The sequence below is a fragment of the Phodopus roborovskii genome, unplaced genomic scaffold, assembly GCF_943737965.1.
Source record: "Phodopus roborovskii unplaced genomic scaffold, PHOROB, whole genome shotgun sequence".
Lineage (NCBI taxonomy): Eukaryota > Metazoa > Chordata > Mammalia > Rodentia > Cricetidae > Phodopus > Phodopus roborovskii.
This window is the reverse complement of record NW_026126416.1, coordinates 23,431,184-23,457,650: the sequence shown is the minus strand read 5'-3', so window position 1 is coordinate 23,457,650 and position 26,467 is coordinate 23,431,184. Positions and strand designations below refer to the sequence as shown.

At 46.6% G+C, this 26,467-nt stretch overlaps 2 protein-coding genes across 8 annotated transcripts; one reads left to right on the top strand and one right to left on the bottom strand.

The window, feature by feature from the left end:
- Positions 1-5,902, bottom strand: Pced1a (PC-esterase domain containing 1A). Of its 4 annotated transcripts, none has more exons than XM_051183393.1 (8): positions 5,756-5,902; positions 4,658-4,798; positions 4,072-4,151; positions 3,723-3,961; positions 3,482-3,632; positions 3,148-3,394; positions 643-918; positions 1-365 (listed from the first exon to the last, which is right to left on the bottom strand). In XM_051183393.1, exons 2-8 carry the CDS (start codon positions 4,779-4,781, stop codon positions 124-126), a joined length of 1,359 nt encoding a protein of 452 aa, XP_051039350.1. In that variant the 5' UTR covers positions 4,782-4,798; positions 5,756-5,902; the 3' UTR covers positions 1-123. The 4 variants fall into 4 exon arrangements, with proteins under 4 accessions (XP_051039350.1, XP_051039351.1, XP_051039348.1 ...); XM_051183394.1 differs by lacking the exon at positions 5,756-5,902 and adding an exon at positions 5,094-5,477 and having other exon boundaries at positions 3,723-3,871; XM_051183391.1 differs by lacking the exon at positions 5,756-5,902 and adding an exon at positions 5,094-5,476.
- Positions 5,542-25,937, top strand: Vps16 (VPS16 core subunit of CORVET and HOPS complexes). 4 transcript variants are annotated; one of them, XM_051183388.1, is made up of 24 exons: positions 5,542-5,710; positions 19,709-19,797; positions 20,001-20,098; positions 20,182-20,310; positions 20,386-20,530; positions 20,649-20,764; positions 20,863-20,985; positions 21,112-21,167; positions 21,506-21,595; positions 21,686-21,780; positions 21,940-22,016; positions 22,422-22,553; positions 22,649-22,776; positions 22,905-22,940; positions 23,129-23,237; positions 23,394-23,528; positions 23,621-23,729; positions 23,838-23,935; positions 24,023-24,130; positions 24,409-24,486; positions 24,579-24,748; positions 24,831-24,927; positions 25,524-25,627; positions 25,717-25,937. In XM_051183388.1, exons 1-24 carry the CDS (start codon positions 5,658-5,660, stop codon positions 25,859-25,861), a joined length of 2,520 nt encoding a protein of 839 aa, XP_051039345.1. In that variant the 5' UTR covers positions 5,542-5,657; the 3' UTR covers positions 25,862-25,937. The 4 variants fall into 4 exon arrangements, with proteins under 4 accessions (XP_051039345.1, XP_051039344.1, XP_051039347.1 ...); XM_051183387.1 differs by having other exon boundaries at positions 20,158-20,310; XM_051183390.1 differs by lacking the exons at positions 20,001-20,098; positions 20,182-20,310.
- The last annotated feature ends 530 nt before the right edge of the window (positions 25,938-26,467 follow it).

Here is a 26,467-nt window from a genome sequence, read left to right as displayed (position 1 = left end):
TGTCCTTCCATGCTTTTATTGATATCAGCAATGGACAAGAATACCCCAGCCCAACAGCTAAGGTATCAGGCAGACCCTTCAGGGCCATTGGCACCTCTAGTCCCAACCTAAGAAAGATCCTGTCTATCCAGGCCATGTCCCTGAATGGGCATGTCCCCGCCTGTCCTGTTTATATGTGTGGATCAGTCTGTCTGAGTGTCTGAGTCGCTGCCTACATGTCCCTCCAATCCTTGGTACATGGTAGGGGTTGTTGGGAACACATCGTGGCTTGCCCCGGTGGACCACAGGACCCCGGTGTTGACCGTGGGAGACAGGGCCAGATGGTGGCAGGGGACCAGGTACAAAGTTCATTCCAGGGCCACATCCTACAAAAGAACCAGTCATTATCAGAGTAAGTTTCTGACCAGATAGCTCTGCTCCTCTGGGGTAAGTTTCTCTGGGCTTTTATTTCCCATCTGCAAAATGGGGATTCTATTTCCCTTACCACCAGACCAGGAACTGTGAGCAGATCAGTAAGTTTACAGATGCTATTCCAATCTGAGGAACTAATGTGACTAAACCCAACTCCCAAGCTCATATGAACACAGGTGGCTAGCACAGGAGGCTGGGGAAGGTGTGAGCAATGGCTATAGAGGCACCTACCTAAGTTAGATGGCATCGAGAAGTCCTCCATTGAATTGTGTTTGAAGATTTCATAGGGTGGAAAGGGCTGGCCTTGGAAAAAGGGGGCATCCTGGTGCAGGGGTGGGAATAAGGGAGGTGGTGAGGGCTGAAGAAGTGGGTAAGGAAAAGACATGGGAGGAGGCAAATGGAAAGGTGGGAGCAGGGGCAAGGCCAGCTTCTCCCTGAAGTCTGGGGGCTGCTTATGGCTTCCCTGGTATGGATGATTCATCTCTGGCCAGTCCTCAATCCATGGGTCTAGGAATGGGATGATTGTGTTAAGTAGATCTGGGAAGTCAGGTTGCCCCCAAATGCTGGCTATCCATACCTCCAGAGCTCTACTCCATCCTCTTGGAGAATAAGGCCAGCAGCTTTCATCATTCCCTTTCACGCAAGCCAAGACTAAGCTGTGTTCCTTTTCTCTTGCTACTCATGTCTGCCTGTGTTCTGACTTCATGCCTGCTCCTGACCAGTGCCTGTATCTTTAGCTTTTTCTTGTTCCAAAGTCCTCCTCATGGGCCAATAAGTTAGTCAAATATAAAGATCCAACTACTCCTCATTTGCTTCTAAACCACCATGGGGAGTATTTTACTGTTTCTTATCATTCATCAACTGGTTATTGCCTGTTTGAACATTTCATGCTTCTTCTGATGCTTTTCCTAAATGAAACTGCCTGACGAACTTAACTCCCTTCTTTCCAATAGTTACATCAACAATACACCGTGTCCTGAAAGCACTCCTCTATTCTTAACCACTGTTGCTTCTCCATCAATCTGTTCTCTGCCAATCCGAAGTGTGAGCACTGCTCTGCTGTCTCCTTCCTAGTTCATATTCATACACCTCTGCTGGGTACTGATGACTCCAAGTGCCTCCATGACATATCAAACAGATCTGCTGCAATCAAACCCACTTGCTCATCTGCCTGCTTCAAATAAGTCTTTCTTTTAACAACCTTAACTTCCTTCCGGCCGCCCCCTTGAGACAAGGTCTCATATCTTCTAGACTGGACATAAACTCACTTTGCTAAGGATGAACTTGAACTTCTGATCCTCCTGCTTCCATTTCCCAAGCATGCACCACCATACCTAGCTATATATATGGTGCTAGAGACTGAACCCATGGCTTCATGCATGCTATCAACCTCAAGCACTCTACCAACTGAGCCACATCTCCAGCTGCTTCCATAGTTCTTAGACAGAATCAGAATCTGTGAAGCACCACAAACTAGCCTTTCAACCTTTAAAACATCCCTTTATTATTCTCTCATTAAGCAAATCAAAGGAAATGGTGCCAGTACATAATCCATTTGAATCTATCTTCCGAAAGTTCCAGCTCCTAGCTACTAAGCTCTAGAGGTCTGCCTTTATTCTAGCTACTAAGCTCTAGAGGTCTGCCTTTATTCCCGGCCTTTCTGTGTCCCCCATAGCTTCCACTGCTGCTACAGACAGCATCTAAGATGACTCATGGCCCCAGTTCATCGAACACTGTGCTCTTGGCATGGAAGTACAGCACATCTGTGTTGGTACTGGGTTGGAGGGGATGAACTATCAACAAGTGACCCAATGCCAGGGCGAAGCAGAGGTAGAAATAAGCCATGTTTCCTTTGCAGGCAGACAGGGACTGAGAGACTAACAAGCAAACACAAGACCTGTAGCAGAGAACATCTCAGCAGTAATGCAATTAGTGTCCCCCAAAAGGCTGGTGGAGTGGGATTCTCAGCAGTGACGAGAATGGGGCTGGTAGAGAATAGCAGTAGGGTGGAACCAGTGAGACTGGGACCCTAAGGCAGAGCTGAGGAGCCTAGGAGCTATTGTCTATTAACCCTATCATCTTGAGATTGACTTGCAAAGACACTGTAGTTACATCGTCTCTGCTCAACAACCTGCTAGCTGGCTGAACCTTTCACTTCTCCAGCTGATGAGTTCTCTTGCCTCTGAGACATTGCTTGGATGCCTCCTCTTCCATATCTGCCATCCACTTCCTATACCTGACACTAGCTAGAGGCATGCTCATTTCTTTTCCATTCACCTGCTGACCAGGTCTTCTGACCCTGCCTTCTGCAATCAGTACTTGCACACTTTCATCCAAGTGCACAGGAGTCACACAGCTCAAGAACTGGAGGTTGAGCAATCATGTGACTCCTGTGATCTAACCATTCCCAGAAGCTGAGAAAGGAACACTCAGGAGCCACAACTATTTTCCTTTTTCTCATTTTGTTTTTCGAGACAGGGTTTCTCTGTATTGCTTTGGAGCCTGTCCTGGAATTTGCTCTGTGGACCAGGCTGGCCTCAAACTCACAGAGATCCACCTGGCTCTGCCTCCCGAGTGCTGGGGTTAAAGATGTGTGGCCACCACTGCCCAGCCTACCAGTTATTTTTCAAGAGATAATCTATTTTCTACAAGTACCCCTGCTGCACTTGGTTCTTTGTGCCTTGTGTGCTAAAGGTTCTATCTACATCACTACCCACCCAATCTGGCAGCTCTTACCTGGGAGTGGGTCATGTTTGGGTAGCTCCACACCCCAAGCATCAGCCACATGGGTCAGAAGTAAGTGTGAGAGGTGGCGGTGTGCATGCTGGTCCCAATGGACACCATCTCGATGCCGGTGATGTACAGCGTGCCGGAAATGAAAGTGGAGATCTAGGACGTCGAAACAGTGGTTCCCAGCTAGTGTAGCACTGTAGAAGTTCCCCTCAACCACATCCTGTCGCAGAGAGACTGCCAGAGGCTGGAGCTAATTGAGAAAGTGGAGCTTCTAAGATGGCCTCCTACCTACCAGCCAGCTACTCTATCCCCTGTCCAGAAGGACCCAATTACTTACCTCTGGCAGGAGGAAACCCCCAGTGACACGTTCCCCCAAAGGCATTGCCATGTTCCACACCAGCAGACAAGAGTCTGGCAAAACCTGGTCCATTCGTACAAACACTCGTTCCAAGTTCTCTCTGTAGCTCTCCATTGGGCAGCGGCCATATCTGTTGGGTAACACTCAGGGTGGGCAAGAGCACAGGAATGGCGCCATACCTCCACCTCCAACCAGCGTTTCCCTTTCCCCCCGCCTGAACCTGGAGAGATCCCAGAGGCAGGAGTTGATGATCACTAGGTCAGGGGCAGGTCCATATGACAGCTCCTTCAAGACGTCCTCAAGGTACTCGGAGTAGACGCGGGTGAGGAAGTAGAAGCGCACAAGGTGGTGGCCAGAGCCAGAGCAGAACTGGCGGACCTCTCGGTACTGAGTCCCGTTGTGTAGCTCGCCCAGCTGGCCCCCAGCCACCAGCTGATCCTGTTCAAAGCTCAGCTCCCCCTACCCGCCCACCCCCACCCCGACAGTCAGATCCATGCCAGGCAGGTGGCCCTTGTCAGGCCACGGTCTGTACCCACCCAACACTGGCATGGCTGCCAAGTGTCTCTCACCTTGGCTTTTAACTGGGAAGCTGTGAGCAGCGTGTCTTTCTGGAGCAGAAGCACCAGGTCCTTATACACAGCTCTCTGGACTACAAGGATACAGGGACCCTAAGGTTAAGGCAGGCCTCATCCCCCTCCCCACCCAGATCCTCCCAAATGAAGGCCTTTTGTTTTTCAGGGTTTGGCTACCCAACAGCAGCTCTATAGAAGGTTGACTTAATGGAAAGGAAAGATGAGATTTAAAAACCCTGGCTCAGGTTCTTTCTAGTCACATGCCTGTCCTCTATGTGTCTTGGCTACAGTGACCCAAGACCAACTGGCACAGCTAAGTTGGCCCCGTCACCAGGGAAACACAGAACATAACCCACAGTTCCTTTTAAGAAAAACCATGGAGGGCTACAAGAGATAAAGATACTACAAGCATGGGCAAAAATGATATGTCAGGACACCCATGAAAGGTATATAGGGAAAAGTCTAGTGTTCTAAAACAGAGTAAAAGATGGAGAAAAGACTGAAATGGAGATACGGGGTGCAGACATAAAGAAAAGGCTGCAGATATAGGGCTGTGAAATGTCATCCTAGAGTGGTCACTCACTGGAGTCCCCCAAAATGACCACGAACTTGTTGTGTAGCAGCTGCTGGACTTCAGAGGCTTGGAAGTGGACCATGGTGCTTCGCAGCAGGCGGTGTGGCATCTCGTTTTCCAAACAGAAGACCATGCTGCCACTGACACCGGCTGCAGGGAGAGGCCACTAGCTGATACAGGGCAGGGACTCAAGGTAGGTCAGTTTGTCCCAAGATGACCGATGCGCACTGGCCCCTCCCTGGCTGCTCCAAGTAACAGAGAGGAGAGTGGGGCCGTATGGCACAGCCCATGATAGTAGCAGCCTTCATCACACTCCGAGGGAAGGTGGAGGGTCGCTGGGACCGAGGGCCTACACTATGGCGCTTCGCGCGCGCGATTCCCTTGCTCCCAGCCACGTGTCAGCGGCGGCCCCGCGCGTGCGCACACGTCCGCTCGCGCCAGTTACCAAGTCTCCGGGCTCCAGGGTTTCATGGGCCAGAAGGGCAGGCCCTGGCGCCACGCGCCTTGCCCGCAACGGGCTCCTGATCTAGAGTCATGTTCCCGCGCCCCTTGAAGGCGGTAGGTTTTTGCAAATACCCTGCCCCACAGAGCCCGGCTGCCCAGGTTAGCTGTAGGTGCGCAGCTCGACGACCAGTGCAGTCCATGCGTACGTCCCGGTGGTCCAGCCAACGCCTCCAGCATCTGAGTTCCAGGAGGAGATGCTCATGGCTCCCACTTCCGGTCACCCATGTCCCTCCCTGCGTGGTTCCCAACGTCGGAGAGGTCAGAAAGACAGCTAGGTTGGCCGCCGTGAAGGATAGGAACCAGGGCAAGGCCCCCGGGCCGGCGTAAGCCCGGATAGGAGCGGAGGGCAGAACGGTAGATATAGCTCAGTGCGCTTTGCCCACAGTGCTGATGGCCGCTATGGTGGCCTCGCCACGTGACCACGACGGGCGGAAGCGGAAGTGCGGCCTGGAGCTTGCGCCAGGCGGTGTTTCCTCGGCGCCTCTATCCGCCAGCTGTGCCAGACATGGACTGTTACACTGCGAATTGGAATCCACTAGGGGACTCTGCCTTTTACCGGTGAGCCGCCCGCCGCCCCACCTTCTCGCCCTCTGCTCAGCTTACCGTGTTTGTTGGCTGGTTTGAGCCTCCTCTGGCGGAGCCAGCGGCGCTCGCCCCCCGGTACCTACGGGTGCTGGCGTCCGCCCCTCCAGCTGCTCGCCCGAACGCCTGCCACTTTACGCACGGTTGCCTAGGGGCAGCAGTCTGGTCCTTCCTCTGCTCCAACGGAGGCAGAGTCTGAAGGCACCCCAATACTGAGGTCTGTCGGCCTCAGGAAGGATGCTCAGATCAGGATGAGGGAGGCCGCCCGCGGCGACAGCGAGTGCCAGTCTCCTTCCGGAAACTGCTGCTGAAGTCAGACCACAGGGGCTCTCAGAGGAGGGCGGGATCCCCACAGCGGGCGGGGTGACAGTACTGACCAAAGCTGAGAGAAGGGGTGAATAGCCATTCAGCCTTGGCGCACTAATGATGGAAAACCCTAGGCATTGGCAACTCACTGAAGTTGGAGAGCCCTGAGCAGTGGGTCTTTATCAAGTCTGAACTAGTAAAGTGATTACAATGGTTAGCCTCTAGTTGACTTAAGACAAAGTACAAACTGCTTGTGAAACATACATCAATTGGTCAGCCTCTATTTGTCTCCCTGAGCGGCTTCCAGTTTGATCTCCACCATCCCCAAATCGTATTCCAGCTGCACAGTTTTGCAGGACGTCATCCCATCTTGCAATTTCATGGTTTTCTCTGTTTTCACAGCCCTACAATCCCTTTTGTGGGTATTGGTACTTCCCTCTTTATCACACTGAAGAACTATTGCTAGTCTTCAGGACCTCCCTGGTCTTCCTACAGAAGAATTCTTTGTGCCTTACAGGGTTCAGTTGTAGAGTCTTATATGTGGCAAATGAGGACAATATTTGTATGGGTTTCTTCTGCTGAGCTCCTTGAAGGTTAAGAATATCTATTTCCCATGCATATCTAGATCAGTGCCTGTTACCTAATAGTTGTCCAGCCTGTGGTGTCCCATGCCTCTAATGTCAGCACTCTGGAGACAGAGGCAGGTGCATCTCAATGAGATCCTGGCCAGCCTGGTCTACATAGTCAGTTCAGGCTCTCCAGGGCAACATAGTAAGACCCTGTTTCAAAACAACAACACAGAAACAAACAAAATCAAATAGTTGCCCAGCTAGTTGCAAAATTGCAAAGAATATTTATTGATGTACTTGCAGATCACAAAGACATTGCATTGGTGTCCTATTTCAATAGAAGACACTGCTTCTGCCAGCGAAACTATTTACCATTCTCATAGCCAGACTTTTAAATGAAAGTCTGTTGTTTGCAATGTGATGTGATAATTTTTAGAGATCTGTTGCATTTGTTTATTTATAATTCCCCTTAGACACATGCACAATATGAAAAATGGAAGACTTAGTTGAAAATCAACAGGAACTATTAATGATTTCACCCATTGAAAATACTCATGAGCAGAGTGTGGTGTCACACTCATTATCCAAGCACTTGGGAGATGGAGGCAGGAGGATCAGGTTTAGTAACTCATCAGTTTGTACTTTATCATAGAAAGAAAGTCAGCAAGACACTAACTACTGACTATAGGCATACATTGGAGGTCAGCCTGGGCAAGATGAGACTCTGTTCTAAAATACATATTTAAAAAATTAAAAAATAATATAAATAAAATATTAACTATTTTTTAAAGTACTTTTAAATCAGAGCATAGAAGACAATGACCTAATTGCAACAGACCTCTTGCTGTTTATTGTGTGAAGTCTTAGCTTCATGGATGCATAACTTTTCAAAAGAAGTGTGTGTCATAGAAGTGGCTAACTTCCCATTACCTATGTTGAACTATAGAAATGGTTAGAAGTGTTAAGTGTTGCTGGAGATGATACATATGTCCTAAGTTGCTAACGAATAAGACTTTCTTATAAGCTGGATACTATGTTAAGTACTTTATGTATAGTCGCTTAAATATCCCACCACATAGAATCAGGATTATGATTTATTCCAACTTACTGGTGTGGAAGCTGAGGGACAGAGAGTCCAGGTTAAATAACTAAGTGGTTCTTTAAGTGGTAGCACATGCCTTTAATCCTGGCAGAGGTAGGGGATCTGTGAGTTCGAGGCCAGCCTAGTCTACAGAGTGAGTGAGTTTCAGGACAGCCAGGGTTACACAGAGAAACCCTGTCTTGAAAAGCCTCCGTACCTCCCCAACTCAAAACAAAACAAAAAACCCAACAGGTAGACTCTTTGTGCCAAAACATTGATTTTTTTTTTTAAATCTTACATTTTGTGTGTGTGTGAGTGTGTGTGTGTGTGTTTGTGTGAGCATGTGCATGTGCTTGAGAGCCACAGCAAATGTGTGGAGGTCAAAGGACAACTTGTAGGAGGAGTTGGTTCTTTCCTTTCCACCAGATGGGGTCTGGGTATTTGAACTCAGGTCTTCAGGCTGGCATCAAGTGCCTTTACGAAGCTGAGCCCTCTCGGCCCAGATTTTTTTAAAACAGGAAAATCCAAAAGCATTTTCTAGTTTATTCACCATTGTGAAAATGTTTTAAGGATATGTGCTCAGTCTCATTCATATCCTCATCTAGGACTCAGTCTTTGATTCTAATAAGTGAGTGAATGTTGAACAAGCGGAGCTGTTTCACCTGTGTCCCGTCTGTAGGGCAGGAGTCTTTGCATTGGGTTAGTTTTCTTAAGAACTTGCTGGATTTGAAAGGTAAGGATGGCCAGAGGGTGGTGGCACGTGCCTTTAATCCCAGCACTTGGGAGGCAGAGACAGGTGGATCTCTGTGAGTTCCAGGCCTACCAAATGTTAGGGATATAAGCATGTGCCACTGTATCTAGTTTATCCAGTACTGGGGGTTGAATGCAGGCCTTCATGCATGCTAGAAAAGCATTCTACCATCTGAGCTAGTTTTCTAGCCCTTTATCTGAACCATATTTTAAGTACTGTTCAGAAGTATTGAGTATATTCAGAAGTATTGAGTTTAATTTTTTTTTTCATCTAACAAAACTGAAAGTCTGTGCCTATTAAATAGCAATTCCCCATTAAACAAGTACTCCTCTTTCTCCAGATTTGATTATTCTAGGTAATTCATGCAAGTGATGTCTTTTTGTGACTGGATTATTAATATTATCATGTCCACAAGGTTGATGTTACAGCATGTGTCATAATTTCTTATTTTCTCAGGCTAAAAGATGTTGTTGTATGTACATCTACATTTTCCTTATCCATTCTGTTGGTAATACGAATGGGCAGAATGGAAGACAGCCTCTCAGAAAAGCTTACGGGTGGTACAGATTTCATAGGGACAGGCTATGCACTCAATGGTAGAGGCTAGCTACATTTTTCTTCTCTATACCCAGGCCCCAGAAATAGAAATCTTGTCAGCAGCAGTAAATGGACCCTGGATCTGGATTCTAATACCAGGAAACCATTAGACAGACATAGCAACGTTGCTGTCACCCCTATGCTGTAGAGAATAATGTTCCCATAAATACACACACACACACACAGACACACACCTACCTACCTACCTACCTTTAAAAGGGCTCATTGAGTACATGCTTAGTTTGTGGGAGGAAATGCAAGGAATGAACGAACAAAAACTCTCTTTCAGACTCTGTTTCTGTTTTACTTCTTCTGGATTATATCCAGAAATAGCATTACTGGATTGTCTGTTAGTTCTGTTTACATTTTTAGAGCTGCCATACTGTCTTCCCCAGCATCAGCTGCACCATTTTACAAACCAGATGCAGCACACAAGAGTCCCTGAGTAGCATTTAGTTTTGAGTTAGTTGGAGGCAAGGGATTTTGGAAATGATAGTGGCCCCCTTAGGGATCTACTGACTGTTGCATTGCTTCCTACTGTTAGACCTGATATACTTACTCCTGGGGCTTCTCTGCTCTGGCTTTTTGCATACAGGGTGCTTTTCACACAATGGGGGACAGTGCTTCCCCAGAAGTTTACCTGCACAGCCAGAGGGACTTCTTTATTGATTACTGCAGGGGCTGGATGGAGGCTTCCAGAAATACTAAGTTTCATAGTTTCCCAGATTAGAGTCTGGGATCCATTTACTGCTGCTCAGGAGATTTCCATCTCCGAGATGTGAGAATGGAAGAGAAGGATACAACTAGTCTTGTACAGTGAGGGCTGGCCTACCTTCATGGAAGCTTTACTCTTAGGCTTTCCTGAGAGGCTGCCTCCTGTTCACCATGCCCCACCCAAGAGGCATAGCTTGTGTTGCCCCCAAGAACACCATCTACCGTGAAGTCTTTGGGAGGTGATCCATCTATTGCTGCTTTTCTCTCCCCCTCCTCCTCTTGCATGCCCTTTAGTTCTTTACCAGTCACTTCCTCCTGCCCTCATGGTCTTTGTAGTTACTGAATCCCTAGACCATTCCTCAATGATTGTGTGGAAGCTGTGGCCCAATGGCCTCCTGTACACCCCAGCTCTTGATGCCTTAGAGGGCATCATAAGTGAGCACTTGGCTTCACAGTTCCAGCAATTTGAATTCATGTGATTGTATATCCCCTCCCTGCCTGTCTCACCCCACTCCAGTGCATGTCCAGAACTGCTCTACCTTTACAGTATTGAATTCAGACAGCTTTGAAACCCTCTCGGGCATGTAGAATCTTCTACAGACATTTTTCTCCCTGTCTATGTAGGACGACACTCACTTAATTTTTATTCTTGTCTTTTCTCTAACAACCTTATTCTTTTGTCCTGTGCCATACCTGGCTATATAGAACCATCTCCTTGTACCTGTGCCAAGGCTGCAGAGTGCTAATGGGAAGGTTACATGGTGGGCAGGTTGGGACTACTACAGACTCGTGCTCCCAATTTTATCTGAGCACCTATGATCTTGTTTTGTGGAATCATCCTATATTCACCATAAAGATGCAATGTGTAAAAGATTGCATGATGAAGCAATTGAGAATTATTGAGATATTTTAGAAATATTAAGAATTAAAGTTTTCTTGCACTTCCCCCTATAATTTCACCTTGTACGTTCCAGAGAACTGAAGGTCATTACATGGAAAGACCTAGATTTCACCTGACTAAACTTGCTCTCTTGACCCACCGAAGAAATACACCCCCATATAACCATATCCCTGACCCTTGCCTTCTATATACCATATGCCAGTCCCATATCCTGCATAAAAAAGTGCACATTTGTGTGTGTGTGTGTGTGTGTGTGTGTGTGTGTGTAAAGCTAGTGTAGAGAAAATGTGCAAAGCGACACCAGTCTCATTTTTGGCATCAGCCATTAAAGGTTCTGGTTGCTATCTGCAGCTTTCACTTGTACCTGCAGATCCCCTACAAGTGTAACTTTGCTCTTAGCCAGAGTATCCTTTGCCCTTGTTTCTCCCTTGGTTCCTGAAGTTTTTCATAGTCCTTCTTGCCAACTTATTTTCTCCTTTTAAGCAGAATAGCCTACTTTAGTAAATTCAGCTCCCTTTTTATGCCTGTTGACGGAACAGCTCAAGGTGCAAGGTGGCACTCTCACCTTCCAATTCAGTAAGTCCATTGATGCATCTCCTGGTAGAAGCATTTGCCCCTAGAAGACTCAGCTGTGCAAGTCAACAGACCACAGTTCACAGAACAAGAAGCTACTGCCAAGTAGCCACTCTCACTTCTACCCTTTGACCCAGGTCTCACGTATTCTGTGGGGGAAACTATCTTGTAATGGTTTCTGATTCAGAGCATAAGGCAGAACCCCATTCTTTTAAGGCAGTTTGACTTCCAATTAGTACTGTAACTTCATTATCTGTTAACATGGTGCTGTGGTTTGGATGTGTTAACTATGTATGTTTTGGGGGCTTGGTTGCTAGCTAGCTAGGCTTGGGGGGATGCCATTAGATCAAGGGGTCTCTGACCTAATCAATGGTATCATACATTGATGGATTCAAAATTGGAATAGGGTGTTGGAAGATAGAACTGTGGGAGGTGGGGCCTAGTTGTAGGAAGTGAGTATCTGGAGGTATACAGTAGAAAGATGATCTTGTCCGAAACCTCTTCCTGTCTCCCTGCTTCCTAGCTTCCATAAGCAGCCACTACTACATGCTCTTGCCACCATGATGTTCTGCTTTGTCTCACAGCTTGTCTCACACCTGAAGTCTGACCTTGTACTGATGCCTTTCATACTTTCTATTGCTGTGAAGAGACACCATGACCAAGGCAACTTGTAAAATAATTGGTAGCTTGCTTACAGTTTCGGAGGGTGAGTCCATGACCATGCAACAAGCATGCAGTCATGGTGCTGGGTCAGTAGCTACAGGCTTACATTATAATCCACAAGTTAGAGGCAGAGGAAGCAAGACTGTGGTCCCAGAGACCTCTCCCACAAGGCCACACTTCCTAATGCTTCCCCAAATATTTCCACTAACCAGGGACCAAACATTCAAGTATATGAACCTGTAGGAGCCATTCTCATCCAGACCACCACAGATTCTTTCCTCTGTTAAGCTGTTTATCTTTGGTGTCTATCACAGCAGCAAACAAAGTCTAAGGTTTGATTGCTTCTTGTGGGTATTAGGATATATGGCAAGACCAGTTAGTTCTGTGGCCCAGAGCTGACTCCCCCAGCCCCCCAGGTCTCTGTGTAGTTTTGTTGACCAGGCTGGCCTTGAGCTCACAAAGATCTGCTTGTCTCTGCCTCCTAAGTGCTGGGATCAAAGGCGTGTGCCACCACTGCCCTTTTAACACTCTGGGTTGGGATATGAGCACTTTCAAGAGTGCTGCAGTGGTGATAGAGTGTTCTAAGTCAAGAGGCTCTGAGTACAGGCAAATCCCTTACAAGAAAGGTAGATCTACCCAGAATATTCATCTGTTCCAATAAGAACAAATCTCTGCCTCTTCAGAGTTCTGTGTTTACCATCTTGCAGATTGAACCCTTGAAAATTGTGCCATATTGGGGACCTGTTTTAAATGCTCAGCACTGTGTTAGCCAGCTCAGCCTTGGACAGGGCAACCTTCCTTCACATCTACAGCAAATGAGATTATGATGGGGTTTTCAGGTTGAGGGTAGCTGGTCTGAGAGATGACAGACAAGCTACTTTCACCAGGAGGAGGCTCCAAAATGGTCAATGTCATCTGAACCTAACTTTGTACCCCTATATAGGTTTTGGGGTCCCATTGTTTCCTCATCAGTACCCTAACTTCCACATGAGCTATGACATGCTGGTAAACGTAACTGTTGTAATTTAAAAACCCACAAAATTAAAGTTGTGTTGATTTTCAGCAACTGTATAAGCTACAAGAGATTATCTTAGACCTGTCGTAGAAGGTCTCTGCTTCTCAGGTCATGATTAGTTAGCAGTCCAAGCAAGGGTGAACTTACAAGAATGGAGATAAAGGGACAGTTGGGAGGTCTGGAGCATAGCCACCATAAGGCACGCCACACCCAAAGGCTTTATGTATAGCATGTAAAGGCTAGAAACAAACTAGCATGCAGAATACATGTATAACCAGACATGAAGGTGTACAGACAAGTGGGTGGTCTGATATGAACAGAAAGCTTGGAGTGTGATGTCTGCAGAGAGCCCTGAGAAAGTGATCAGGGCCTAGGTAGTGTTTTTTGGATGTATTCACATGACTGGAGCTGAGCGCTACCACCAGGTATCTTCATATCCCATGGCTGGCAGCAACAGGAAAGCGCTCAAGTCCTTGTCCTGTGTGTTCTAGTGTTCTTCTAGCGCCCTCTACTGAGAAAGCATCACATTGGGCTTACTGAAAGAAAGGCTTGAAGGAATAGAATAAAGGTCTTCATTGTGGAACATGTGATTTTGGCCTGAATGGCTGTCAGTTTGTAGCTGGCGTGCTAGGTCTGAATGAAAATATGAGAAAACATATTTTCATTCAGTGAATTTAGTAACAAAATATCAAATGTACATGTATTATAAAATCTAAGAAATTTTCAAGCCACTGTGTGGCTCAGCACAAAGGAGATAAAAGCAGGAAGATTAACTTGAGATTGAGGCCAGCCTGGGCTACAGGGTAAGACCCTGTCTAAGAACAAAATCCTCAAACTCTGAAGTTCTAATTCTTTTTTTAAAGATTTATTTATTTTTATTTTATGTGTATGGGTGTTTTGCCTACATGTATATCTCTGTACCTTGTGTATGCCTGATGCCCATGAAGGCCAAAAGGAGGTATTGGATCCCCTAGAAATGGAGTTACAGACAGGTGTGGGCTACCATGTGGGTGCTGGAAACTGAACCCAGGTCCTCTGCAAAAGCAGCCAGAGCTTTTAACCACTGAGTCATCTCTCCTGCCCCAAATTCTTAATCTCTAAAACTCAAATAATAGCAAAGTATATAGAATAAAAGTAAATGATTCTTCTTCATACCTCCCCATCTACCACCCTCCACAAAGGTAACCTCTGGTTTTAGCTTTGTGTGGAAACCTCAGAGTGTTTTTCTACATATTTGCATGCATGCATGAATATTTACAAATATGCTTATATTCTTTTTTATTATTACATAAATAGGCCCAACTGGAAATAGTAACACATACCTGTAGTCACAGTACTTGGAAAGCGGAGGTGGGAGGATTACTGCAAGTTCAAGGCCAGCCCAAGTTACATGTATAGCAAAGCTTCAGGTCAGCTAGGGCTACATAGGGAGTCCCTGTGGCAGGAGAGATGTCTCAGTGGCTCAGAGCACTGGCTGCTCTTCCAGAAGGCCTGGGTTTGATGCCCAGCATCCAAATGGAGGCTAACAACTATATAGAACTCCAATTCCAGGAGATCCAATACCACTTTCTGGCCTCTCTAGTCAGGCCAGAAGACACATTTGTAATGTATGTATGTATGTACGTATGTATGTAGGCAAACACATAAAAATTTTAAAATATAAGTTTTAAAAATCAATCAGTAAATATGCAAATAAATTAGTAATACAGTTTATGTATGTTATATTATACATACATAATGTATGTATGTTATGTTATAGCTTATTTACTTCATCAGATGTCTTAGAGGTCATGTTGTCAGGGCCCACAGATAAGTGACCTCGAAATACTCTCCAGAATGGGAACACCACAGTTTATTTAAGTAGACTTGTTTTTGTGGGCATTTAAAAAGTGTTGTCTAAGTTTTGCCTAAGTCAAAGGGTGTACACATTTGAATGTTGGATAAAGTGGTTTTGTTTTCTTCCATAAGAACTGAACAAGGGACCATCAAAGTGGCTCAGTGGGTAAAGGCACTTGCCAGAAGGCCTGATGGACTGAGTGCCACCCCTGGAACCCACATGATAGCCGAAGTACATAGTTCTGAGACACCTCTCTCTCTCTCTCTCTCTCTCTCTCTCTCTCTCTCTCTCTCTCTCTCTCTGTCAGTCAATCAAAAATGATTAAAAAAAAAAAAGAAAAAAGAACATCTGGACCAGACTGGGGGATGTAGCTCAGTTGCTAGAGTGTATACTATCTGTATCCAGGATATTTTATACCAATTTTAAAAAACGTTTTTATTATGCTCAATTCCTGGGTCTTTTTTGGATACTGTTTTCTTTAATTTATTCAGTGTTTTTGTTACAGGTTTTTGTTTTTGAGACAGGGTCTTGCTGTGTAACACCGACCCTCTGTAGACTAGGCTACTCTCAGAGACCTCCCTGCCTCAGCCTCTCAAGTGTTGGGATTAAAAGCATGCACTACTGTAGCTGTTTTTTTTTTTTTTTTTTTTTTTTTGAGATTTATTTTTATTATTTTTCAAGTGTGTGGGTGCATGCATGAATGTGTGAGTGCAGGTGCCTTCAGTGCAGAAGAGGGAGTAAGGTCCCCTGGAGCTAGAGTTAGAGGTGGTAGTGATGGAGCTCAGGCTCTCTGCATGAGTAGTGTGAGCTCTTAACCATGAGCCATCTCTCCAAACCTCATCTGTTTTCTTACTCTTGTCCCCAAACAGGGGTTTTACACTTTATACGGTATGTTTTATCTCTGGTAAATATACATGTATGGAGCGAGTTCCAGGACTGGCTCCAAAACAATACAGAGAAACCCTGTCTCGAAAAACCAAAATAAAAAATATATATATACATGTATGTACATGCATATTTATGCTGATATTTTTAAGTACTCTTAAATACTTTCACTATTTTATGTTTCAAAGAGTCCCTTTTCCAACCATGAACTTTAGAGTCAATGTATGCATTTCTGTAAAGAAAATATTGGAATAATTTTTGTCAGATGATTGTGTATTTGTGGGTCGTCTTGCAATGCTTAACCATATCTTCTATATCCTTGAGGAAATTGGTATGATTATGTTTCATTTTTCATGAGGTTTTCTTAAATATCTTAAAAGTTGTATTGCTATCATAACTAGAATATTTTGTTTATATATATTATTTTTCTTATTTTACATATCTATCCCAGTACCCTCTCCCTCCCTCTCATATCCCCCTCCCTCCACCCCCCACCCCCCCCCCGTCCCATTCCCCACCAACTTCACAGGTAGGTTAATGCCTTCCAGGAGGGATCATCAAAATCTGTCAAGTCATTTGGAGTAGGATCTAGGCCCTCTCTCCTGCCTCTCGGCTAAGGAAGTATCCCTCCATGGGGAATGTGCTCTCAAAGTCCTTTTGTGCACCAGGGATACATCCTGGTTCCACTATCAGAGGTCCCTATAGACTGCCCAGGCCTTCTAACTGAGACTCATGTTCAAGGGGTCTGAGTCTGTTCAATGCTGGTTTCCCAGCTATCAGCTGAGCTCCCCCTCGTTCAGGTCAGCTGTCTCTGTGAGTTTCTGTAGCCTGGTCTTGACCCCTTTTCTTATCACTCTCTGCAACTGAATTCCAGGAGTTTGGCTCAGTGTTTAGCTGTGGGTGTCTGCTTCTGTTTCTGTCAGTTACTAGATGAGGGCTCTATGATGTAAATTACTTATCAATCTCATTATCAGGGAAGGGCATTTAAGGTAACCTCTCCACTGTTGCTCAGATTGTTAGTTGGGGTCATCCTTGTAGGTCTCTGGACATTTCTCTAGAGTCAGTTTTCTCTTCAAACCAATAATGGTTCCCTCTATTATGGTATCTCCTCTTTTGCTCTCGTCTATTTGTCCCACATGTTCTCCTCTCCTCCCCTTCTCTTTCTCCTAACTCCCTCTCCACTCACTGCCCCCCCTCCCAATATGCTCAGGAGATCTTGTTCCTTTCCCCTTCTGTGAGGGACCTTATATGAATCTCTTAGATTCCTCCTTGTATCCTAGTTCCTCTGGTGGTGTGAATTAAAGGCTGGTGATCCTTTGCTTTATGTCAAAAATCCATATATGAGTGAGTACATACCATGTTCCTCTTTTTGTTACTGGGTTACCTCACTCAGGATGATTTCGTCCAAGTTCCATCCACTTGCCTGCGAATTTCATGATTCCATTGTTTTTTTCCGCTGAGTAGTATTCCATTGTGTAGATGTGCCACATCTTCTTTATCCATTCTTCAATTGAGGGGCATCTGGGTTTCTTCCAGGTTCTTGCTATTACAAATAGTGCTGCTATGAACATAGTTGAACAGATGTCTTTGTTGCATGGATGTGGATCATTTGGGTATATGCCTAAGAGTGGAATTGATGGGTCCTGTGGTAGACTGATTCCTGTTTTCCTGAGGAACCGCCATACTGATCTCTAAAATATTAATTTATTTTATTAAAGACGAGATCTATGTCCAGTCTGGAACTTACTATATAGGTCAGGCTGGCCTCAAACACAGATCCTCCTGCCTCTGCCCTCTGCCCCCTGATTTTCTGCCCTTCTGCCCCTCTGCTCCTCTGCTCTTTACCCCTCTGCCGCCTGCCCTCTGCCCTCTGCTTCTGCCAAGTTCTGGGATTAAGGACATGAACCACCATGCCTGGAATGACTAGAATCTTTTAAAAATTAAAATTTATAATTCATGTGTGATGGAGGCATGTTTTATTCTCAGCACTTCACAAATTAAGAAGCACATAGCTGTGAATTCTAGGCTAGCCTGGACTACATAGCCAGTGTAGCCAGTAAGTCCAGTAAGCCAGTAAGCAAAAACAAAAACAAGTTGAAAATGCTTGCTCTATCATTTTCATTCTTAATTCATTCTCTCACCCTTTCTTGCTGCCCTCTACCCTCTCCGTTTCCTCTCATTCTAGACGAGTCTAACTGTGAATGGAAAATTTCTTGCCATAGAAAATGAGCTGACATTTGTTGCTCAGTCTCTTACTGTCCTGTAGACTGCTTTGTTGAGTGTTCCTCATTTAAAGTGAAATAAGTATATTTCAGAGTTCTTTGTGATTTAGACTGTTTGTGTAGACTTATCCAGTTTATCATCTAAAACTCCAAAATCTAAAATGTTCTAAAATCTGAAACAACACTCAAGAAAATTCAGATTTCAAAGTGTATTAGTCAGGCTTCTCCCTAGAGCATAGGATTTATAAAATAAATTCATATCTAGATAGAGGGATATATATATATATTAGATATATAGCTATATAGATATATATACACACAGATGGATGGATATAGAATATATATTTTTTAATATTTACTTGTTATGATATGTTTAATTATATATATGTGGGGTTTATTAGACTGACTTACAGGATCCAGTTTATCCAACAATGAACTGAAGGCCTAAGAATCTAGTGGTTGCTCAGTCCACGAGGTGGGACGCCTCAGCTGGTCTTCAGTATATGCTGCAATCCCAAAGAAGTAGCTCTAATGCCAGTGAAGGAGTGGACTTGCTAGCAAGAGGGTGCCAGCAGGCAAAGGGAGAGCTTCCTTCTTCCACATCCTTTCTATAGGCTGTCACCACCTATAGTCCAGATTGAGGGGGATCCTCCCACCTCTGGGTTCCACATCAGAAGTGGGTTTTCCCGCTTCAAATGATTTAATTAAGAAAAAAAATCCCTCACAGGTGTGCCCAGCCATTTGAGTTTTAGTTCATTCCACATTTGTCACATTGACAAGCAAGAACAGCTGTCACACACAATTTCAGATTTTAAGATAATGGGTACACAGTTTATAGCAACAGTTTTGCTCTTTCTCCAAAATACAAGCCTAGGGTTTTTATGCTGGGAGGAGGTCGGAGTTCAGGTTTGGTCTAGAACCTCTAGTGTTGCCTGCGTTGAGCTTGATGTTGAAATAGTAGCCTCAAGTGCTGGGCTTCCAGGTGTGAGCCAGCATGCCTGATTTAGTTGGTTTGTTGTTGTTTTCCTTAAATTATTTTGGCTAGAGCTCTAAGAGGGGTTTCAAATGCAGTGGTGGACATCCTGATTGTCATGTGGAAAACCACTGAGATCCACAAGAATGCCCTCTTAGTATTTGCTTTTGCTGTTCTACAGTGGCATCCATTTCTTCTCTGTCCCTTCCCCCACCTCCAAGCATCCAGTGGTAGCATGTTTGGACCCTCAGCTCCTCATGCAGCGTACATTCATGCACATACACAGGGTTGCAGTCTTCCTATCCTGCCTGTGATTTTGTCATCTTCCGTAACTCAAGGTTCACAGAACTCCACCAGCCAGACTCTCTAGCCCTGTCTCATTGAAGAGTTCATTTTTGGGTATCTTTCAGGTACTGTCAACTCACTGCTTCTAAAACTGGCTTCATTTCTAACTGTAGTTTGACCCCTGCACATAAAGAGCACAGTCTGATTCATCATTGGAACCAGAAATAGAAGAGGTCTCCTCTTCAATGAGTAGGCCTCTGAAGGTCTCACATTCCCACTGTTTCCAGCCAGAGCCAGCACCTTACCTTAGTACCATTTCAGTGTCTTGTGCATGACCTACACATCTCAGTTGCTCCTACCAATATTGGGTATTGACCTCAAAAGCCACATCCTTCCTTACTAATACCCTGTGCTACCTCACCTGCTGTTCTCAGGTCTATGTAATATGGGCAGTGTCTAGTCATCATCTCCCTCTCTACCTCGTGTGTGTGTGTGTGTGTGTGTGTGTGTGTGTGTGTGTGTGTGTGTAAAAACTCCCCTACTACCTGCCAAGGAAAATGGTAGCTTTGAGGAAGCTCATCTCTGTTTATCTCTGTGAGTAGGAAATATGAACTGTACAGCATGGACTGGGACCTGAAGGAGGAACTCAAGGATTGTTTGGTGGCTGCTGCACCCTATGGAGGTCCCATTGGTATGCTACCCCTCTGTCACTACTATGTATTGTGGGGTCCCAGGATGTTGCGCAGGTTGTTCTCTTCTACCTTGCTAAAATGCTTTCAATTTGGGTCCTCATGAGGTGTGGTTCCCTTGGGGTGGCTGTGAGGCACTAGTCCAGGAGGCTTACCTCACATGGGGCCTGAGGATCTAGGACAGAAGTCCTTTCTCAAAATGCAGCTCTACTGAGGAACTGTGGGAGAAAAGAGAAAGCTGCCAGTGTGCGGCCAGTACTGGAGATCTACTCTGCTTCTGGCGTCCCACTGGCCAGCCTGCTGGTAAGCATGGGACCTGTCCCTACTGTGTGATGGGCAGGGCTGACTGACTCCAAGGAAAGCATTGGAACCTCTCTCCTCCACAGTGGAAGAGCGGGCCTGTGGTGGCCCTTGGCTGGTCAGCTGAGGAGGAGCTGCTCTGTGTGCAAGAAGATGGCACAGTGCTAGTCTATGGGCTTCATGGAGACTTCCGGAGGCACTTCAGCATGGGCAATGTAGGACCACGGGAGCCTGAGGAGGGAAGGTGGATCTTGTCACCTGGAGACTTCTTAATTTCTTAATTTTGCTAGGAGGTGCTTCAGAACCGAGTCCTAGATGCCCGGATCTTTCACACTGAGTTTGGTTCTGGGGTGGCCATCCTCACAGGGGCCTATCGCTTTACCCTGAGTGCCAATGTGGGTGACCTCAAACTCCGTCGGATGCCAGAGGTACCAGGTAAGCCCTGATAATTAAGAGAGCCCTTCAGTACCATAGATGTGCCTCCGGATTGGGACCAGCAGAGACAGACACTGTGCACTTGGGTCATTCCAAAGTGTGCTCTTGTCTGTCACAGGTCTGCAAAGTGCACCCTCATGTTGGACCACACTGTGCCATGAGCGAGTTGCGCACATTCTTCTGGCTGTAGGGCCTGATCTTTACCTCTTGGATCATGCTACCTGCTCCACAGTGGTGAGAACCTAACAGGGAATGAAATAGAAGAGCTGGCTAAGTAGTGGGAAGGCACTGAGAAATCAGTTTATCTGATTTTCTCTCTGGCCCTGCCTCAGACACCTGCTGGTCTAGCCCCAGGAGTGAGCAGCTTCCTACAGATGGCTGTATCCTTCACATATCGTTACCTGGCACTCTTCACAGACACAGGCTACATCTGGATGGGGACAGCATCACTCAAGGTGTGGTTCTGAAACAACAAGGGGAAGTGTGCTTTGTCCAGGGAAGATCTATTGTGGATAGGGTCATGGCTTTTCAACAGCAGGATGACTACTGGGACAGGGCTATGACATGCTGTGCCATTTCAGGAGAAGCTGTGTGAGTTCAACTGCAACATCCGGGCTCCTCCGAAGCAGATGGTCTGGTGAGGACAGAGGCATTCTTTAAGGCCGGGATTAGGACATAGCCTTGTTTCCTGGGATAGCTTGGGTCATCCTGTCTTCTGTTCAGACTAAATGGAGCTTAGGCATTCTCTTCTCTGCCAGCCTTAAAGGGAACCATTGTCCTTTGTGGCTCACTTGACTGGCAGTGCAGACGTGAGAGGGGAAACAGATGGGTCATTATATAGCCAGAGAGATGGACTAAGGACACAGTATGTTCAGGGTTGTCCCAAGGAGAAGGAGTGCAAGCAGTGATGTAAAAGATATGGCCGTGGGCCTGATGTCCTGAGTGTCTCAGATACGTATATGATGTTTTCCATAGGTGTAGCCGTCCTCGAAGCAAGGAAAAGGCTGTTGTGGTGGCCTGGGAGAGACGGCTGATGGTGGTGGGCAATGCGCCTGAAAGCATTCAGTATCCTTGGAACGCTTCCTATGTGGGCTGGAAGAGGGAGGGGAAAGGGGAGTTACTCGGTCTTTGGGTAGAAGCCTTAACTAAACTCAGGTTTGTGCTAGATGAGGACTCCTACTTAGTGCCTGAGCTTGATGGGGTCCGCATCTTCTCCCGCAGCACCCATGAGTTTCTGCATGAAGTTCCAGGTGAGGCTCCCACAAGGCTAATGTTACCCAAAGCTGGTGCTCCTGACCACAGACCACCACACTGTCCTATGACAATGGCCCCAAACAGGGTCTGGGTGTTAGGGGCAAAACTGGGAATGCTTATGCCTCTTCAGCACTGCTTAAAAACTCTTCCCCTAGTGGCCAGTGAGGAGATCTTCAAAATTGCCTCAATGGCCCCTGGAGCACTGCTGTTGGAGGCCCAGAAGGAATATGAGGTAAGTTCTGGTCAACTTGTAAGACTCCCTTCCTCTTTTCCTGACTAGACTAGCCCTCTGCCCCCGTCTGAGTACCCATGATAAGCCAGGTACCACCTGGCAGGGGAGGGGTTTAGGTGAGACACTGACTTGAACTGACAAAGGCTAGCACATTTAAACTGGCTGGACAGGGCAAGGCCTCTCTACTGTACCCAGGCTCAAGTTGGTGCTACTGTTAGGAGGTTATCAATCACCCCTACCCCACCCCTACACAGTAAGAGATTGTGGGCCCTTCCAGTAGTTTGAGTGGATTGGGTTTTTTTGGCTTTTCCAAGTCATTTCCACTTGAACTATGTAGTTCCAAGAGGTTCGGAGCCACAGTGAGGTGTTCTCTGTGATGCTCCATCTCTGGGCATCTCCCCACAGAAAGAGAGCCAGAAAGCAGATGAGTACCTACGAGAGATCCAGGAGCTGGGACAGCTAGTCCAGGCTGTGCAACAGTGCATTGAGGCTGCAGGACACGAGCACCAGCCAGACATGCAAAAGAGTCTGCTCAGGGTTGGCCTGGAGGGAGTTTGGGGGGTGGGTGCTGGGAATGGGGTGGGCTGGCCAGCGAGGGAAGTTCTTTTCCATTACCCTTTGGTCCTTCTCAGGCAGCTTCCTTTGGAAAGTGTTTCCTTGACAGATTTCCACCTGACAGTTTCGTACGCATGTGTCAGGACCTGCGAGTGCTCAATGCTATTAGAGACTACCACATTGGGATCCCTCTGACCTATAGCCAGTATCCTCCTGTATACCATGAGGGTGTTTACAGCTGGGCGTGGCAGGGGAAGGGGCAGGAGATGTGATCTGCAGATCCCTGGCAAACAGGTCTCATATCAACTGGATCCTTAACCGAGGAAAATACAGATACAAGCAGCTCACCATCCAGGTGCTGCTGGACAGGTACAGACGCTGGGGTGCTGGAGGAGGGCAAGGGTGCATAGTATTACAGCCTTTTGTAATACTTGTGGGCTCTACTCCTCACAAGCCTTTTAGGACTAGGAGACCTAAGACAGTCTGGGGTCATTCTGCCTACTCTACCTCACTTTGCTTCAGCCCCTGTGTCCTTTATTTACTCCCTTGTCTGCCAGGCTTGTATTGCGGAGGCTTTACCCCCTAGCTATTCAGATATGCGAGTACCTGCGCCTTCCTGAAGTACAGGGTGTCAGCAGGATCCTAGCCCACTGGGCCTGCTACAAGGCAAGGACATGGGATGTCAGGTAACCTTAGGCCCTGGGAAAATATAGGAAATACAGAGCACTGAAATAAAGGGTGGGTTCTGACGGAGGTCCTGTGGGACTGAGCAGGTGAAGGGTGGCATCCAGATTTGTGTGACACTCACATACACACTTACAGGTGCAGCAGAAAGATGTCTCAGATGAGGATGTAGCGCGGGCTATTAATCAGAAGCTGGGCGACACACCTGGTGTTTCCTATTCTGACATTGCTGCACGAGCCTATGGCTGTGGCCGCACTGAACTAGCCATCAAGGTGTGATTATGTTACCTTTCCCAGACACCCTAGTGTGGGTGTTCCAGGCCTTTAAGTAAGTGCCTCTCCTTACTGTCTACTCCACTTCACAGCTGCTGGAATATGAGCCACGATCAGGGGAGCAGGTACCTCTTCTCCTAAAGATGAAGAGGAGCAAACTAGCACTGAGCAAGGCGATTGAGAGTGGGGACACTGACCTGGGTGAGCAGGGTATGGGTGAGGGCCAGGTAGCAGTAAGACAGTAAGGTGAGTGAGCCCTATAAGGTACAGAGCTGGGCTGGAGGCCCTACCTACGTTATCACCTCACAGTGTTTACAGTGTTGCTGCACCTAAAGAATGAACTAAATCGAGGAGACTTTTTCATGACTCTCCGGAACCAACCCATGGCCCTGAGTTTGTATCGACAGGTAGATGCGTGTGAAGGGGAGGAAAGGGTTGGGACGTTTTGAGCCCTTGAGTTGGCTTTTCTGATTGATCTTCTGCCCATGACGCAGTTCTGTAAGCATCAGGAGCTAGACACTCTGAAGGACCTTTACAATCAAGATGACAATCACCAGGAGTTGGGCAGCTTCCACATCCGAGCCAGCTATGCTACTGAGGAGGTCTGAGGTCCAAGGGGAAGGGTGGACCTTTGCATTAGTTGCTGCTTGGTTCTTTTACCAAGACCTAGCCCTTTGTGTTTGGCTACACCCTCCCTGGTCATATGTGTTGAGGGAATCTGAGAACACGAGGCAAGGATATGACACTAATTTCAAAGGAGCTAGCTAGCTTCTCTAGGGACACCAGAGGAATGCCCCTAGTGGATAAGGCTGACTCTGGGCACAAGGGTGGAGAGAGGCAAGTTTAATTAATGTTTTATCCTCTGCATACCTTTGTGTAGAGAATTGAGGGGCGAGTAGCAGCTCTGCAGACGGCAGCTGATGCCTTCTACAAGGCCAAGAATGAATTTGCAGCCAAGGTTTGACTGCCTTTTCTAAAAGCTTCCTATCCTAATTTCTTCGTATTTCTGTTCTGGCCTTCATCCCCAGCCTGCCTCTTTCTGTTCTCCAGGCCACAGAAGATCAAATGAGGCTCCTGAGGCTACAGCGGCGTCTAGAAGATGAGCTGGGGGGCCACTTCCTAGACCTGTCTCTACATGACACAGTCACTGCTCTTATCCTTGGAGGCCAAAACAAGCGTGCAGAGCAGCTGGCACGTGACTTTCGCATCCCTGATAAGAGGTGGGTGATGATCCCAGACGTATATAATCCTGGGCCCTCTTGCCTTTCCTGCACTCGTATGTTGAGCCCGGCTTCCCTGCAGGCTCTGGTGGCTAAAGCTGGCTGCCCTGGCAAATTTGGAAGATTGGGAGGAGCTGGAGAAGTTTTCCAAGAGCAAGAAATCACCGATTGGCTACCTGGTGAGGCAGGGGTTGTCCTGGGCATAGTCCCGGGAGGGGGCCAGGCCAGGGACGTGGGGTTGATGGCTATTTGTGCACCACTCCACTGTCCTGTGTTCGTGTGCCATGTGAATGTGTGCAGACTGTATACTGTATGGGGAAACTCTGGAGGACCGGCCCAAGCTGCCTCCAACTAGTGGTGGAAGAAGTTGCTTTATCCGGTAAAGACTACAGGAGGCACTATATGCCTGAGGGCAGAAGGGACAGGGAGAGCCATCTATGAGGCAGTGGAAGATATTGAGGAGGCAGTAAAGACATGGAGGGCAAATTTCATGGTGGCAGCTTGAGAGAAAATACAGTATCTGAGAAGACAGCAGGCAGACACACCTTCCTTGGTGGTAGAGTAGAAGCCTGAAGATGATTTTTTTCAAGTCTCTAATAGGTCTTTGGTTTATTTTTGTTATAAAAATAGGGAGCTCCATATTGTTTTGCACAGGTGGGAGGGGGACGAGTTACACTGGCTGTATATAAAATACCTACATACAATGTGTCCTCTGGGCTTCTGCTCCTAAGAGACAGGAAAGAGGGCTAGTCTTTGTCTTCTCTGTCTTGTGAAGCCCTTTGTAGAGATCTGCATGAAACAACATAACAAATACGAAGCCAAGAAATATGCTTCCCGGGTGGGACCTGAGCAAAAGGTCAAGGCTTTGCTTCTTGTCGGGTAAGTCAAGTGGAGGCCTCTGTGGTAGCTGGAGTGGCCTGGTGCTCTTGAACAGCCCCAACACCATCTCCCTTCTGCTCAAACCACAGGGACGTGGCTCAGGCTGCAGATGTGGCTATTGAGCACCGGAATGAAACCGAGCTGAGCCTGGTTTTGTCCCACTGCACTGGAGCTACAGATGGTGCCACAGCTGACAAGATTCAGCGGGCCAGAGCACAAGCCCAGAAGAAGTAAAATGCTTGCCCTTTAGGGGGCTAGTTATAACCTAGAGGTGTCCAGATGTAAATAAATTTGGAACACTAATTCAGAATAGTTGTTGTATGCTGTCTAGCCTAAGAAAAGCAAGCTTGAGGCAGAATCTTCTAGCTACTGCAGCAGAACTCCACATATTTGATTGCATTGAAGCTGGGGATAGGAACTTATAAGAGAGACCTGTTTATTCACACAGTTACTATAGTTGCTCTCTCTGATGCTGTCTCATAGCCTGGAGGAAGGTATGGAGAGAGCTGGTATAAAATTGAAGCCCCAATCCAGCAAGACCCACAACAAAAAGCATTAAATGCATATGTGTCTTCTCACAAGACCCATGCTATTCATTATTTCATTCATGACAGTTCTAAGATGTAGAACATCCTTCTCTCTGTAAAAAAGAAAATTGCGAACCAGAGATTGGTAACAACAAATATGTTATAAAAGAAGGATTTGGGCTAGCAAGATGGCTCAGTAGCTAAAGGCTCTTGCCATCAAGCCGGGCAACTTGAGTTTAAACCCCTGTCCTCTGACCTTTACCCACATATATACACACACATGGAATGAATGGGTCGATGAAGGAGTGAGTGA